The sequence below is a fragment of the Ostrinia nubilalis genome, chromosome 11 (assembly GCF_963855985.1).
Source record: "Ostrinia nubilalis chromosome 11, ilOstNubi1.1, whole genome shotgun sequence".
Lineage (NCBI taxonomy): Eukaryota > Metazoa > Arthropoda > Insecta > Lepidoptera > Crambidae > Ostrinia > Ostrinia nubilalis.
Window position 1 is genome coordinate 11458027 of NC_087098.1, and position 16023 is coordinate 11474049.

Sequence of the window (16023 nt, forward strand, 5' to 3'; positions counted from 1 at the left end):
CTATTTTAAAGCTAATTCTATTAATTAAATCAATAAATAAATTATGCAGTGGTTGGAATTTATTCGTTAAAATTCATCAATTTATCGACATCCATTTGATCGAGTTACCTCGTCACTAAAACTAATAAAAATAACGCGTCTTACTGTGCCGGGGTCGTTTATACGCGACGTACTGCTTTGTCAAGGTTAAATAGGGATTGAAAATATCGATATTCTGCTGAATTTAAAAAAAAAGTTTCGTTTTTTCTCAACCTGTTTTTTATTGATTAAGCTATGAAATAATTATCTATTTATTGAAACTATTCTTTTTTTTATATTTATTTTACAAATATACAAATAAATACATACATATTACACGTTTTTTTACACCAAAACGCATCTTGAAATAAAACTATCGTAAAGCAGATTCCCCATCACTAACGTCAAAGAGTTGAAAAAGAGTTGCGGCGCCAGTGGCACGTTTTGATACCAGTGGGCCCGGCGGCTAAAAGGTTAAGCATTGAAAAATTAAATTAATAAGTCTTTTAACGTTTATTCTATAATACTATTACAACTTCCGGACGTTTTGGTGCGTGGCATGGTCTAAAACCTATCAAGTTCCATAATTTTTGCCGATAAAATCTGTACGAGGCATTACCGTACTTTATTGCTGGGAGTCCATGTATAGTGATGTTCCTGCGGCCATCATAGACAATAAAATATCGATTTAGAAAATAAAATAAATCGATTAAACTGCTTTGAAGACTAGATTTGCGTTAAAAGCTAAAAAGATATTGACACTATTACAAGAAGCTATTTAAAGTGTCCAACTGGTCGAAGGTCGTAAATAAAATAAAAATAATTAGGACCATAAACTGATATTCATGGTATCATAACTGTAAAAGTGTCAGAATCCGATGTTGAATCCAATGCCAGTTGAAGTGAGAGAAACATATAATATCAACCTAGTATAGTTGCCAGTCTCTCATAATCTATGCCAATCAGGGTTTTCGCGATTGAAAAATCCGCCAGATGGCAATACGTAGACGTGAGGTCCAAATGCTGCATGATTGGTTATTTTTGACATGACATTCACAGATATGTCTAAATCCACCAATCATGCAGCATTTGGACCTCGCGTCTACGTATTGCCATCTCGCGGATTTTTCAATCGCGAAAACCCTCATTCATAGCACATGTATGTATAATAATAGACCAAATGAACTTTTATAGATTGTGAAAGAGAAGATAAAGATTTTATTATTTATTAAAATCTTGCCACGAGGTAGTTTTTCAGTAGAAACCAGGATTGGATAATCGCTACAGGCAAGTATCAGAACATTTTATAAATATTTTTAATCGATTATATCCTTGTGAATCGTTTTAATAAATTGTCATTTTACTTTTTCAATTAAAACTTTTTCAATCCCTAGTCTTGTCAAACTGTCATAATGTCAACAAATTATAAATGTCACGTCAGTTGACTCAATTTCAGTCTTCTGTGCGTTTATTGTATTTTTATTTCAATGAAATAGTGCTAAAGGGTTAGTACTAAAAGTGAAAGCCTTTTTTCAGAAAGAAAACCAATGTGGTGCCCTTATTATTCATACTGTTTGAAAGTTACAAGTCAGTGATACAGAGTTGCCGCCATTATAACTCCGTGGTGATACCATACCAAAGAAGAAGTTTTCCTAAACACTTGTGTTATTTTTATATGTGATCAAATAAAAAGGATTAATTCTACTGCTCAAATGGAATAACTTATCCCAAGAGACCGAATATAAAAAAAACCTCTCCATAGAAATTATCACCATCACGAGGATGTGAATTTTTTTGAGAATTTGATATTCGTCCTGTAAGAAAAGTAGTTGTATTTCAGTAGTAGAATCAACCCTTCTTGTTTCATCAGCAAGAGTAACTATAAAAACGCCCTGTAGGTAGGTATTATTAAGCTGAAGAGTTTGTTTAGTGTCAAAGACTGTCACACAGTGTAACTTAAATTGGCATATTATGATAATGAACATAAAAACTTAAATAAATATTTATATTAATATTTTTTCTATTTATTTATTTTCCCAAAGCTTCACAGTGACAGCTGAAACAGCAATACTGTTGTAAAACTAAACTTAGAACAAACTGTTACAAATATTTTACAAATTAAAATAAAACCGCATGTTGCTTTACTTTCTCGTATAGGTAATAAATGTAATTAATGGCTAGATTATTAATGTTACTTTGTTACCCTCAATAGTGAGGAGATCTTATAAAATGGTAACCCTGATTTTAATTGTCATTCAAGTGCTCTTTCTTCGCATAGGCTTCTGTGATTTGGCCAAGGGCCACACACATTGCGATAACATTATGCGACATTGATTTGACAGCAGCGGAGTGAAGTCTTGCGACTATGCAAAATGATACCCTGTAATCGTAGCGCATATAGACATAGACGGGGCGGGGCACATAGCTCGTAGAACTGATGGCCGCTGGGGCAGGAAAGTTCTTGAGTGGCGACCACGAGCCGAAAGACATAGCGTGGGCAGGCCTCCCACTAGGTGGACCGACGATCTGGTGAAGGTCGCGGGAGGTGCCTGTATGCGAGCGGTGCAGGATCGGTCTTCGTGGAAATCCTTGGGGGAGGCCTTTGTCCAGCAGTGGACGTCTTTTCGGCTGAAACGAACGAACGAACGATACGTATTACCACTATTTACCAGACATTACTATTTATTGTATACTCGCCGGATTACACGTAGGAGCACGCGCGTTACAGCTTCGGCCTTGCATTATTATAAGATCTTGTTCCGCCATTTTTCGAACTTCCTCCGTGAGGAATCCCCGCCGAATTCTATGAGGAGAAAATCCCCGCCGAATTCTATGATGAACCTATCAAAAGTCATATTCTGCAATGTCAAAATTAATTTGCCGAAATTCGCCGAGCCAGCTATGTCAAATAATATTATTAGGTGTCAAACAGGATACGTTCAGAAATTAATATTACGATTTTAAAGATAACACAAGACAACTTTTTATTGACGAAGTTGCTGGGACAGCTAGAAACTATTTTTTTCCGGCACTTTAAGAAAATAATAAATGAATGAAAACGCAGCGTGGGACGTCCACCCACAAGGTGGACCGACGACCTGATAAAGGTAGCGGGAAGGCGCTGGATGCAGGCCGCTACCAACCGTGCGATGTGGAAGTCATTGGGGGAGGCCTATGTTCAGTAGTGGACGTCCTGTGGCTGAAATGATGATGATGATGATGAAATGAATGAAAATGACAAATCTTCGAACGTGTATAATACCGTGCCAAAGTAATCATATAATTTTGGCACCTTAATAACTATTGCCGTTTTTGTTGTAAAGATCATGCAGCGCTACTTGCGGATATTATTGGAAAGAAAACTATGTAGGCTCTAGATCTGAAGCCGCTTTAACGAACACGAAGTGCTCATACAATGCGGCGTATTTTCTTCCAGTCTTTAGTCAGGACTTTAGTCGAATTAAAACCCCGGTTGAACGTGATATAGCCGCACTAGAATACGGTGCTTTTTTGCATAATCGCAAGACTTCGTTCCGGTGTCGACCGAATGTTATCACGATGTATGTGGCCCAGGGGTTACTGTAGCCGCTAAGGTTTGAAACTTCTTGCTTAAAATATTGTAGTCTTTGGCATAGACTACGACGGTAGTCATGGAGATAGGAGTTTGTTATCTCGTGTCAGATGTAAATGGTGAAAAGAAAACTCATGATTCGTGTTATTTATATGCAATATGTAGGTATTTTATAAAAGTGGAACCCCGAGTGATCTCCAAAACCCATTCTATTATTATATACGATTCGGCTTCGATATCTATAATACAATAGGAGTTTATTTCATGTGTCAGATGACAAGGGTGGAAACAACCTACGATTCATGTTGTTTATTTACGTGCAATATGTGGGCATATTATAAAAGTGGAATGCCGAGTTGTATTTCTAAAACTTGTTCTATTATTTTATACTATTTGGCTGCGACTCGGCGTGACGACAATACAAAACATTTTTCGCGAATCGGTGTTCATACATTCACACAATACATTAGACGCCATGTTGTCATAAACGACAGAAAATCGCTGTGATTTAATATTCTTAATCATTAATTTTATGGCAAGTGTCCATCAGGAATCATTGTTCTTACACACAGAATCGTATTATTTCGCTTTCGGGTAGTAATATGTCAAAATTGTTGGTTCTTAGGCGAACAATGTATGGAGAACGAACATTGTCCTTTGAGACTCCTAGCACTTGTAGTTTCTGAGTGAGTCAATCAGTCAGTGACCTTTCGCTTTTATAAATATAGATTTGACACTTAACTATTATTATATTATTTTACAGAAAAGTCCGCCTCACAAAGAGATTCGACGTAAGCTTCAACATCGCTGTGTCTCCTCAGACACCGAGTACCACAGCCACAAACAGCACCGTACAAAGCGCCTCCACAACTCCTAAGAGACACCAGTCGTTTCAGCACACTGGTGCCCCCAAGCGGCCGGTGGTGCCTAGCCTTAGCCTAGACCGCCGCTGCATCAAACCACTCAACCTGCGCGGGCTTTGTAACAGCCCTGGCGCCACTATGCCGCTGCTAGCCGTGGTTGATGATAAGAGCAATATACAGGTAAAATTGATCTCTATAGGCATATGCATAAGGCGCAAAATGCTACGTCTACCACTCCCAAGAGGTACAGTCGTTCAAACTGGCGCCCCCAAGCGGCCGGTGGTGCCTAGCCTTAGCCTAGACCGCCGTTGTATCAAACCACTCAACCTACGCGGGCTTTGCAATAGCCCTGGCGCCACTATGCCTCTCCTAGCCGTGGTTGATGATAAGAGCAATATACAGGTAAGATTGATCTCTATAGGCATATGCATAAGGCGCAAAATGCTACATCTACCACTCCCAAGAGGTACAGTCGTTCAAACTGGCGCGCCCAAGCGGCCAGTGGTGCCTAGCCTTAGCCTAGACCGCCGTTGCATCAAGCCACTTAACCTGCGCGGGCTTTGTAATAGCCCTGGCGCCACTATGCCTCTGCTAGCGGTAGTCGATGACAAGAGTAACATACAGGTAAGATTGATCTCTACACGCTTGCGCATAAGGCGCAAAATGCTACGTCCTCCAACCCCAAAAGACACCAGTCGTCCCAGAACAGTGGTTCCCCCAAGCGGCCGGTGGTGCCTAGCCTTAGCCTAGACCGCCGTTGCATCAAACCTCTCAACCTGCGCGGGCTTTGCAATAGCCCTGGCGCCACTATGCCTCTTCTAGCTGTCGTCGATGACAAGAGTAACATACAGGTAAGATTGATCTCTACACGCATGCGCATAAGGCGCAAAATGCTACCCCAAGCGGCCGGTGGTGCCTAGCCTTAGCCTAGACCGCCGCTGCATCAAGCCACTCAACCTGCGCGGACTTTGTAACAGCCCTGGCGCCACTATGCCTCTACTAGCTGTGGTCGATGACAAGAGTAACATACAGGTAAGATTGATCTTTACATGCATGTGCATAAGGCGCAAAATGCTACGTCTACCACTCCCAAGAGGTACAGTCGTTCAAACTGGCGCCCCCAAGCGGCCGGTGGTGCCTAGCCTTAGCCTAGACCGCCGTTGCATCAAGCCACTCAACCTGCGCGGGCTTTGTAACAGCCCTGGCGCCACTATGCCTCTCCTAGCCGTGGTTGATGATAAGAGCAATATACAGGTAAGATTGATCTCTATAGGCATATGCATAAGACGCAAAATGCTACGTCCTCCAACACCACAAGACACCAGTCGTCCGAGCACAATGGCGCCCCCAAGCGGCCGGTGGTGCCTAGCCTTAGCCTAGACCGCCGTTGTATCAAGCCACTCAACCTACGCGGGCTTTGTAATAGCCCTGACGCCACTATGCCTCTGCTAGCTGTGGTCGATGACAAGAGTAACATACAGGTAAGATTGATCTCTACACGCATGTGCATAAGGCGCAAAATGCTACGTCTATCACTCCCAATAGGTACAGTCGTTCAAACTGGCGCCCCCAAGCGGCCGCTGGTGCCTAGTCTTAGCCTAGACCGCCGCTGCATCAAACCACTCAACTTGCGCGGGCTTTGTAATAGTCCTGGCGCCACTATGCCTCTACTAGCTGTCGTCGATGACAAGAGCAACATACAGGTAAGATTGATCTCTACACGCATGTGCATAGGGCGCAAAATGCTACATCTACCACTCCCAAGAGACACACAGTCATCCCAAAACAGTGGTGCCCCCAAGCGGCCGGTGGTGCCTAGCCTTAGCCTGGACCGCCGCTGCATCAAACGTCTCAACCTACGCGGGCTTTGTAATAGTCCTGGCACCACTATGCCTCTGCTAGCGGTAGTCGATGACAAGAGCAACATACAGGTAAGATTGATCTCTATAGGCATATGCATAAGATGCAAAATGCTACGTCTTCCAACTCCAAGAGACACCAGTCGTCCCAGAACACTGGTGCCCCCAAGCGGCCGGTGGTGCCTAGCCTTAGCCTAGACCGCCGTTGCATTAAACCACTCAACCTACGCGGGCTTTGTAACAGCCCTGGCGCCACTATGCCTCTACTAGCGGTAGTCGATGACAAGATCAATATACAGGTAAGATTGATCTCTACACGCATGTGCATAAGGCGCAAAATGCTACGTTCACCACTCTCATAAGGCACCAGTTAGTCGTTCCAGTAGAACTAGTGGTGCCTAGCCTTAGCTTAGAAAGGCCCGTAATCAAGCCAATTAAACAAAAAATATTTATTTCTCTTTATTTCCAGGTAATGCGCGGCAGAAAGGTGCTCACAGAAATAATAACTCAACCTGAAGAAGAAATCACCACGATCAAGATCTCCCCTTGCAATCTCTATGTCATATACGGCCTCCGATCTGGTATCGTGAAGAAATACGCCCTTAGATCCAAAGAGACCGAAGACATAATGAATATGTACAGTTCAGTGCAATATTTAAATTTCGTCAACCCGCAATTGTTGATAGTTGGCAGCAAAAACTCCCTGATGGCATACAGGTTGACCAATGACGGTGATTGGCAAACTGAGATGATGCAGTGTGAAAAGGTGCATCTTGGATCGCAGGAGATACTTAATGATATACAGGGTAAGCAGTAAAATTAAAACTCATTGTTTATTCGGCAATAGTCCCTCGAATATTGTCCTATTTATTCGATAACTCCTCAGTTATCGTATAATATAAATACTTAGACTGGGTTGCACCATCTTACTTTAACTTTGACAAACGTCAAAAATCTGTCAAACTCCATACAAAAGCACCGGTTATCGTTATAGTTACGGTCAAAGTTAGGTGGTGCAACTCAGCCTTAGAGGTATTTAAAGCTATCATTTCAATATATGTGGGAATAAGGAGTTTGGTTTAGTTTTTATTTTTAGTTATGTTCTTTATAGTGAGATGACAGATTTGGTTGGATGACGTTAGCTGTCTGTGAAAAGATGTACGATTTTGTAAGACGATTTTAATAAAATTAAGAACGAATAAAACCATTATTTTCAATAGAACAATCTCACAATCCCACATATATTCAATACAGGACTACCTATGAATACATTTCGTATTCCTAATGACAAAATCGCATAATACATAGTCCACGAAGACATAAATATCTGCTCTTTTTCATAAAACCTTACAGGTATAAAGAAAAAAAGCAGCCAAGCGGACAACCTGTCCAGTTCGGGCAGCGAATCAAGCCAGACTTCTCGAAGCCGAGGGTATTTCAACCACGACGGCAAAAGTCGCCTACGTGGAGTCTGCGGCTTAGTAGACTGTTTCTACATACGGGACGTGGGTTTCATTACTGTGGAAAGCAACGCACTGGTGAAACTGTGGAGTCAAGAGGCGAACAAAATGGTCTGCATATTGAACCCTAGGCAGAGTGACGCTCATGTGACTTGTGCTGCGTATAAGAAGAATGTGCTGGCTATATGCGACGATTTTAAGACTGGTTTTACAGTAAGTGGTATTATTTTAAGTTTTTACTGCGACTTTACTCATGTGGAATAATCGTTTTCGCAACATTTTTCATTATTGCTCTGCTCCTATTGATCGTAGCGTGATGTTGTATAGCCTATAGCGTTCCTCGATAAATGGGCTATCTAACACTGAAGGAATTTTACAAATCGGACCAGTGGTTCCAGAGATTAGCGCGTTCAAGTAAACAAACAAACTCTTCAGCTTTATAATATTAGTATAGATTACAGAAAGTATTTATCAAAAATTTAAACATTCAATTCACTTTACTGCAGTCAGAATTGAATGTTAATTTTTTTTGGTTATAAACATACATCCCCCGAAAGATAAAAGGGTAGCCTAGTTCTTCCTTCTTAATAAAAAATTCAACGCCATTTTTACGTCTAAATATTTGTAATCATATTACTTATTATACACGAGTTTATTCTTTTATTTATTATGTTGATTTTATTTATTTTAGACATTCGAGTTAAAAGTAGGCGACCAAGTTGAACTCAACCAAATTCAAGACTACAGACTGAACAATCGAATTACATCGTGTGATTTATCAGAGGACGGGTTTATACTGGCGATGGGTTTGGATTCTGGAGATGTTGTGGTAAGTAAGCACACGAAATAATATGAACCATTTGGTTTAAACATTACGTTAAGTTTTTTTCATTTATAATGGTTAAGACCTTTACTAATATTGTCTCCGGCGATCCTAGTGTAATTTTAGATTTTTCTGTATAAACTTTAAACTGAATAAATACTTGTTATTTCGATTAGTAACACAAGATCCTGAGATTTAGCCTGAGGTGGAATTGTGTAAAGCAATCGTAATCATATGACAGTTCATAACATACGATAAAGTCAGTTAAACAAAGCGTTTGACAGAATAATCTTACGTTATGAACTGTCAAATGATAACGATTGCTTTACATAATTCCACCTCGGTCTAATTAACTGGATGACTTTTATTTCCAAGCGTACTAAATTGTATAGCATTTTCTCAGTATAAAAGCGTTACTAATTACCCACCACATTAACTTTTCAGGTATGGAACGTCCCGGGCAAACGTCAGCTGCGTCTACTAAAACACCACAAGACCCCGGTCCACTGTTGTTCCTTCTCGCCCGTGCCCGACCGCCTCTACCGTAGTGCCAACTGCCAGTCGCCCGCCACGCCCCTGTCTCCCCCCGATGTCACAGATGAAGACAATACCCCACTGGTGCTTGTTACTATGGCCTCGGAAATCGTGTGGTGGAACGTCACTTATATCATGAAGATGCGGGCTAACAAGAGTTACTGGAGGTTTGTATTCCATTGAGTTAAGGTCCGCCCCTGTCTCCCCCCGATGTCACAGATGAAGACAATACCCCACTGGTGCTTGTTACTATGGCCTCGGAGATCGTGTGGTGGAACGTCACTTATATCATGAAGATGCGGGCTAACAAGAGTTACTGGAGGTTTGTATTCCATTGAGTTAAGGTTCGCCCCTGTCTCCCCCCGATGTAACAGATGAAGACAACGCCCCACTGAAGATGCGAGCTAACAAGAGTTGCTGGAGGTTTGTTACTTACTTATACCAGTGCATGGTCCGCCCCTGTCTCCCCCCGATGTAACAGATGAAGACAACACCCCACTGGTGCTTGTTACTATGGCCTCGGAGATCGTGTGGTGGAACGTCACTTATATCATGAAGATGCGGGCTAACAAGAGTTACTGGAGGTTTGTATTCCATTGAGTTAAGGTCCGCCCCTGTCTCCCCCCGATGTAACAGATGAAGACAATACCCCACTGGTGCTTGTTACTATGGCCTCGGAGATCGTGTGGTGGAACGTCACTTATATCATGAAGATGCGGGCTAACAAGAGTTACTGGAGGTTTGTTACTTATGTCGTTGGTCCAACCATTTACTGACGAGTATTTATTTAGTATGAATCAACATATTTTCGGGTCTTCTAATTTCGATAAAGCCAAAGCCAATCGCTTGAGCTTAAATCTTTATCGATTTTTTTTTTTAATTAACATAATTATGATTCACTTCGCCTAGATAATTTGATTGTAAAATACTGTTTGTCATAAAATCTGCCATTTCACCGCCCTTGGTGCAATAAAGTGTAAATAATAAGCAAAACCTATAATTCATTTGTCTACTTTTCACAGGACTGGACGTAATGTGATGACGCCTTTGGCTAGTCCTATGGAGAGCAAAGTTGACCTGCACGAGGCTATGGAAAACCTCTCCATAGGTTCATCGAACAGTAATTTCTTCTTCGGCAACGGATCATTCCAATCGCAAGATTGCTTTAAACTTCTGTGGAAGGGGAAAAAGTAAGTAACTTATCCTTTGTCTAGTTAGAAAAACTTTGTTCAGTACGAGACAGTGTGATATTGGGACAAATTGTATTTGATCAATATGTTCATTTACTCTAGAATATTATGTAAAATAATTTATTGATGACTTCATCATTTTCATTCATTGTCAATCACACGCAAAATAGGGCCTTTTCGGGACCAAGATAGAACTGTATTTACCCGACAGAAGTGTAAAACGCTTATATTTTAAATCTATACTTATAATAAATCTGTAGAGAGGTCAATTCTGTACATGAGATATATTTTCAAAATAACTATCAGAGGGTGATTAGTGATCGATACTGATGCCAAAAATGCAATCAGTAAAATTTTTGTCTGTCTGTCTCTGTCTGTCTGTATGTTCCTTATATGTAGAAACAAAAACTACTCGACGGATTTTAACGAAACTTGGTACAATTATTCTTCTTACTCCTGGGCAGGTTATAGTATACTTAGGAATTCCCACGGGAACGGGAATTAGCGGGAAAATCCTTTTGTATGAAAAATCTAAACCGCTTAAGTTAGACGCTTGAAATTTGGCATGCAGGTACCTTAGTAAACTTAAAGCTTAGGTACAACAGGATATTGCAAAATTCCCACGGGAACGGGAGTCAGCGGGAAAAAAAATTTGTATGAAAAAATCTAAATCGCGTAAGATAGATGAAGGGGGTAAAACGGGATCCACGCGTACGAAGTCGCGGGCAGCCGCTAGTCTATACTAATATTATAAATGCGAAAGTAACTCTGTCTGTCTGTCTTGCTTTCACGCCTAAACCACATCCGATTTTGATGAGATTTGGCATAGAGATAGTTTGAGTCCCGGGAAAGGACATAGGATAGTTTGCATCCCGGTTTTTGAAACCGTATTTTTATTCTCATTTCCCGAATTCCAGATACAAGGAGGGATCAAAGAAGAAGGAAATACTAGCGTGCATCAAACTAACAGGAATGAGCGCAAAGAAGATCTGCCACGACGAGAAATTCTCCTGCTTCGTGACCGTCGACAATTCAGGCCGAGTTCACGTCATGAACGCCATACAAGACACGTAACACTATCCTAACTGCAACACATACTGCCAAACGCATTTATTTTTATATACAGTCTACGCTCTAGACGCTAAGCTTGGATTCTAAATCCAAGGTAATACAGCTGAATGTTGCTAGAAAAACGTTGGCTTATAAACTTACACCAAATGTCACTTTGACGTTTCATAGTGACAATGTTGCTGCTAAAAATAATAAATCGACAAGTCAATACAAGTACTCTAATCGCACCGTTGCGAATTGTGTGAGTAATGATTTCTACTTTAAATATTTAATACAATATCAGTATTCACAATTTGAATCGTTACAAATGAAATCAATTTAACACTGATATATGAAATAGTCTGATCAACGTTGTCTTCCTACAACACTCCCATTTTGTAGCATGGCAAGAAATCTGTACTGATATTAATAAGAGTATTGATATTGCAAATCGATCACTCTTGTGATAAAGCCAAGATACTGTCAATTAACTATAGGCCAACACAAATAAGATTCTCAGATCCCCATGCTCTCTTTGAATTATTTTTATACCGATATAGGGAAGAGTATTTAGTGTGTGATATTCGTGCAATGGTTGTTACATTATTCGAGTAACATAACCGACTAGCATTTAAATCAAGCGCGTAAGCAATAGAAACGTTAGATTAATTTCGTAGACGTAAAATAAAATGCTCCCGGGCTATTTTTAGTAAAATGTAAACAAATATTCTTGAGATTTTTAGTGCATATTAGTCCAATGATTTCTATTAATTCAATTTATTTTAATTTTGATGATGGTAGGTGTATTTTATATTTGGGGGTGGGCATTTCTTATTTTAGACAATTTACTTACAACCAGAATGCATAATTTGGTTAACTATATTATTGCTTATACTAATCTTTAACTTTACTTAGCACAATCATAATGAAAAGTTTTGTAAAAAAGCAAAAATTTAGAATTCATGCTGATTACTGATAACATACAAGTCAGTTTATACTAAATCTAATTGAAAGTAACCTTTGCATACGGTTAATAGCGCTTGCCTTTTTATATTTCAATACGAATTTGCTCAAAATTAAATAATATCTTTAGATTTGATGAGATTGAACTGAGCTCCTAATTTGCTTATAACAACGATTAAATATTGCTCATTTATCATGGTGATATAGGTGTCTATAAATTATATGAAAGTGCTTATCAAAATTAGTGAAAAAGTCGGCGTAAATGATATGGCGGGGGTTAACGGATTTTGTGAATGTGGGCTGGCTCAACCACAACGTACAAGCACCACAACCTTGCACTATTCTATATTTTAAAAAGATCCGTATGCCATACTACGTCGCACTAAATTAGATGAATAAAAAAATTAAATTAATAAAATAATGTCCGAAAAGGACAATAAGTAATAAAACGCACAACTATGTGTCTTCATCATAAATGTAAGTAGATCTAAATAATAAAAAGAATCCCGTAATTTAGTAAATTGTACAACCTTATTGAAATTAATTTTATTTTGACAGAGATGATGTTTATCCCACCAATCTCGTAGATGTCGCAAAACGTGTCACAAAATATGATTTTTAATATATTATTATCTAAATGGGGTATATTTACGATAATCATAATTCAGGTACCTAACACCACCAAACTGTCTCAAACTTTGTTACCACTATTTGGTTCCAGAAAACAAACGCATTATGTGCATGAATGAGCATTTACCCAATACACAGTAGGGGTATACATTTCTACTAACCCATTATGGTTTGACGATATAATCCGTTGATTGGTGGTACTAATTATCAAATTTATAAAATCGATACATATACCTACTAGAGATGGGTTATACTATAGTCCGATTTTTAATTCGACGGAATTCTGACAGCTGTCATTTTTTGACAATTCAGAGGTAATAAGCCTTTTTTGCTTTGAATTATTAATAAATAATATGAAATGAAATTTCATCAAGTACAACTTACAAGAATTAACTATTGTTTGTTTTGTGAAATCAATGTACACTAATTATTATGTACATTTTAGAGATTAAATAGAAAAAAACGTGTTTTTAACACAGTAAAACAACATATTATCGTAAACGAAAATATGTATTGATCATCCACCATCATTATCGATATCTTAATCAACTTGGATTATAAAATTGGCATCTTGTTAAATTGGTTATTTTATGAAGCTAAGATTTTATTAACAAAAGGATTTTCATAAAAAAGGTTTGTAACCCATGGATTATTGGCCAGGGAGTCCAGTAATAGAAAAATAATTTCCCAATTTTTTTTGTAACTTCAAAAATATGATAATAAAAAATCAAATAACCATTTTGAAATGATCAGTACATTTTTAAGCCTTAGTTTTTCAAGTGAAACCTTAAATTCACGAAAGGATTATTTTTTAATTTGTGAAAATGCTCTCCATTCTTAGTGGGAATGTTTCAATGTTAGCAACACTTCTGAAATGTCAAAATTCCGTCGAATTAAAAATCAGAGTTTAGGTAAATTTGATACTAGGTGCACCTATTCCTAGTATTTATTAATACTCGATCCAAATACCTATTCCACCTAGTACGTAGTAATTTAGCATACTTGACGCGACTAGTGCGGACTAATCCACGTAATATGACTTTAAAATACAATTTTTTTTTAAAAGATACAACCGTAGTATGAATAATGCAATTTGAAATTGAATAATAATTCCTCCCTTCATACTTTAACAGGCTTAGGACTGTCAACTTAAAAGTTGGCGTATTTAAAAGATATCGATTTCATAAAAATATTTACATATTTTTTCTTATTTACATGAATATGTTTTGACTACGTTTGTGTGCGTTTGCTTCGTCGCGCTCAAAAGACAATGCCGGAAATTGGCGTCTTTTTTTTTCGCGCGGTCATCGACCAATCTTTGTTTTTTGATTACAAAATAGTGTAATAAACCAAACTTACTATGACATGTATACCTCTAAACTCAGTCTGAACTGAGTTACGAGCATTAGAAGTTTGATGATTTTCATACTAGATTTGCTTTGTGCGCGCAAGTTTTGTAAGAAATTGCAACAAAATGGTGACATTGTATGTGTGAACAAACAATACCACCCATTAAAGGCTCCAGACATCAGTATGCAGCAGAATCAGCGCAATAAAAAAAAAGACGCCACCTTCCATACAAAATCTGGCATTGCCATTTGTTTGGTCAGACAGAGACGGAGTGAATCTCTACGTTCGCACATAAGCTTAGCGAGAAATACTAGGTGCGCGTAATACACGACTACGGATTACGCAATAATAACCTCTATTACTTTGGTGGTAGGGTCGGAAATCGTGTAATTTATAAAATACTAGGTGGATCAAGTATTTAAAAAATTGGAATAGGTGCCGCCTAGTACTGTAAAATACCTAGTGTGTGGATCTGTTCTAGTAAATACGTCTCATCTCTAATACCTACCCTATTGAAAAAACTCAAACTATTATAAAACCAAACCTTATAAATCATACGGCGTATGACTCAAAACTTATAATATTCTCGCCGTTTGTGCCATCTCAGTGGTTCGCGTTAGTATAGCTATCTAATGTGATGTAGTCTATATGAGATCTCTGTGTAAATAATAGTAATCTAAGTAACTGTTAAGTAATGTAATGGTGCTATGTTTAATGGAACGAAAACTGTTCACGATGTAGGCATAATGTTTGCGCCATATCATTTTAATGTTGTATGAATTGAATCATTTTCCTTACTTGTTGATTATTATGTTAATTTTTAAAAAATATCGCTTAGTAATTCATTAATTTTAATCTTTAATCCTTTAATATTTTAAATTCATTCGTTTTAGTGCTTTTACGAGCTGTTTATTCTAATCGGAAAATGTTTTAAAAACTTCATACAATAAATATTGCAATTCATAAAAATCTTCCGCCTAACTACTGTCAATGCATAACTATAATAAATATTTTGTACTTAGTTTCTGGAAAATAGATTTTGTAAATCTCAATCAGAAGTATCATATAGTGAAATCTTTGTGTGCTGACATATCTAAAATATTTTTATAAGACTAACCCCATTTTTTAACTTGAATTTTATTTTTTGTCTCATTTTATCGCATTGAAATTAGTATTGTTTTAAGTTTTCGTGAATAATGGGGTGAAAGATTATGTTAAAAATGTGCTCAATTCAGCATTTCTTTTCTGTTCCTAGTTTTAATTAATTTAGAACAATGTTATACGAACAATATTATTTTTAATTCCAATCATGATTATTTTACATAGTAAATTATAATAGGACGTAATAATTAATAAATGTATTAAAATCAACATTCTGATATGCCATAGCAAAGTGTATTATGTTCAGTGATTTTAAAATGTTGTATTATGCATTAGAACAACAGAATGCACTTTTACGTAATTAAATTTATATTTTTCGATTATTTAGATACAAGTTTATTTTATGAACGAACCTAGAAATATACAGATTTTCATAATCTTGTGTTTTATTTATATTTACCCCAAATCCTAGCGGTCATCAACTATCAGTTACAATCATCCTGTATTCCTGTCAAACAACGACAAAAATCGTGAGGACAACAGGGTCAGGAATACAGTCATGATGATCAATCATTACAATGCTTGTTTTCGTCTACCATGCCATGCCTGTG

The 16023-nt window shown here is 38.0% G+C and overlaps 1 protein-coding gene and 1 long non-coding RNA gene across 2 annotated transcripts in view; one reads left to right on the forward strand and one right to left on the reverse strand.

Annotated features, from left to right (window-relative positions):
• LOC135076264 (apoptotic protease-activating factor 1) overlaps nt 1-11392 on the forward strand; it is a 36150-nt gene extending 24758 nt beyond the window's left edge. Inside the window, exons 15-21 of the mRNA XM_063970748.1 lie at nt 4353-4632; nt 6781-7117; nt 7665-7984; nt 8463-8600; nt 9039-9295; nt 10151-10318; nt 11236-11392. Of these exons, the coding sequence (XP_063826818.1) occupies nt 4353-4632; nt 6781-7117; nt 7665-7984; nt 8463-8600; nt 9039-9295; nt 10151-10318; nt 11236-11392 (1657 nt within the window). The remainder of the gene's footprint in view (nt 1-4352; nt 4633-6780; nt 7118-7664; nt 7985-8462; nt 8601-9038; nt 9296-10150; nt 10319-11235) is intronic.
• Nucleotides 11393-11431: 39 nt separating this feature from the next.
• On the reverse strand, nt 11432-15843 carry LOC135076265 (uncharacterized). The gene is made up of 2 exons (XR_010258229.1): nt 14816-15843; nt 11432-13195 (listed from the first exon to the last, which is right to left on the reverse strand). It is a non-coding gene; the product is annotated as an uncharacterized LOC135076265 (long non-coding RNA).
• Between the last annotated feature and the right edge of the window lie 180 nt (nt 15844-16023).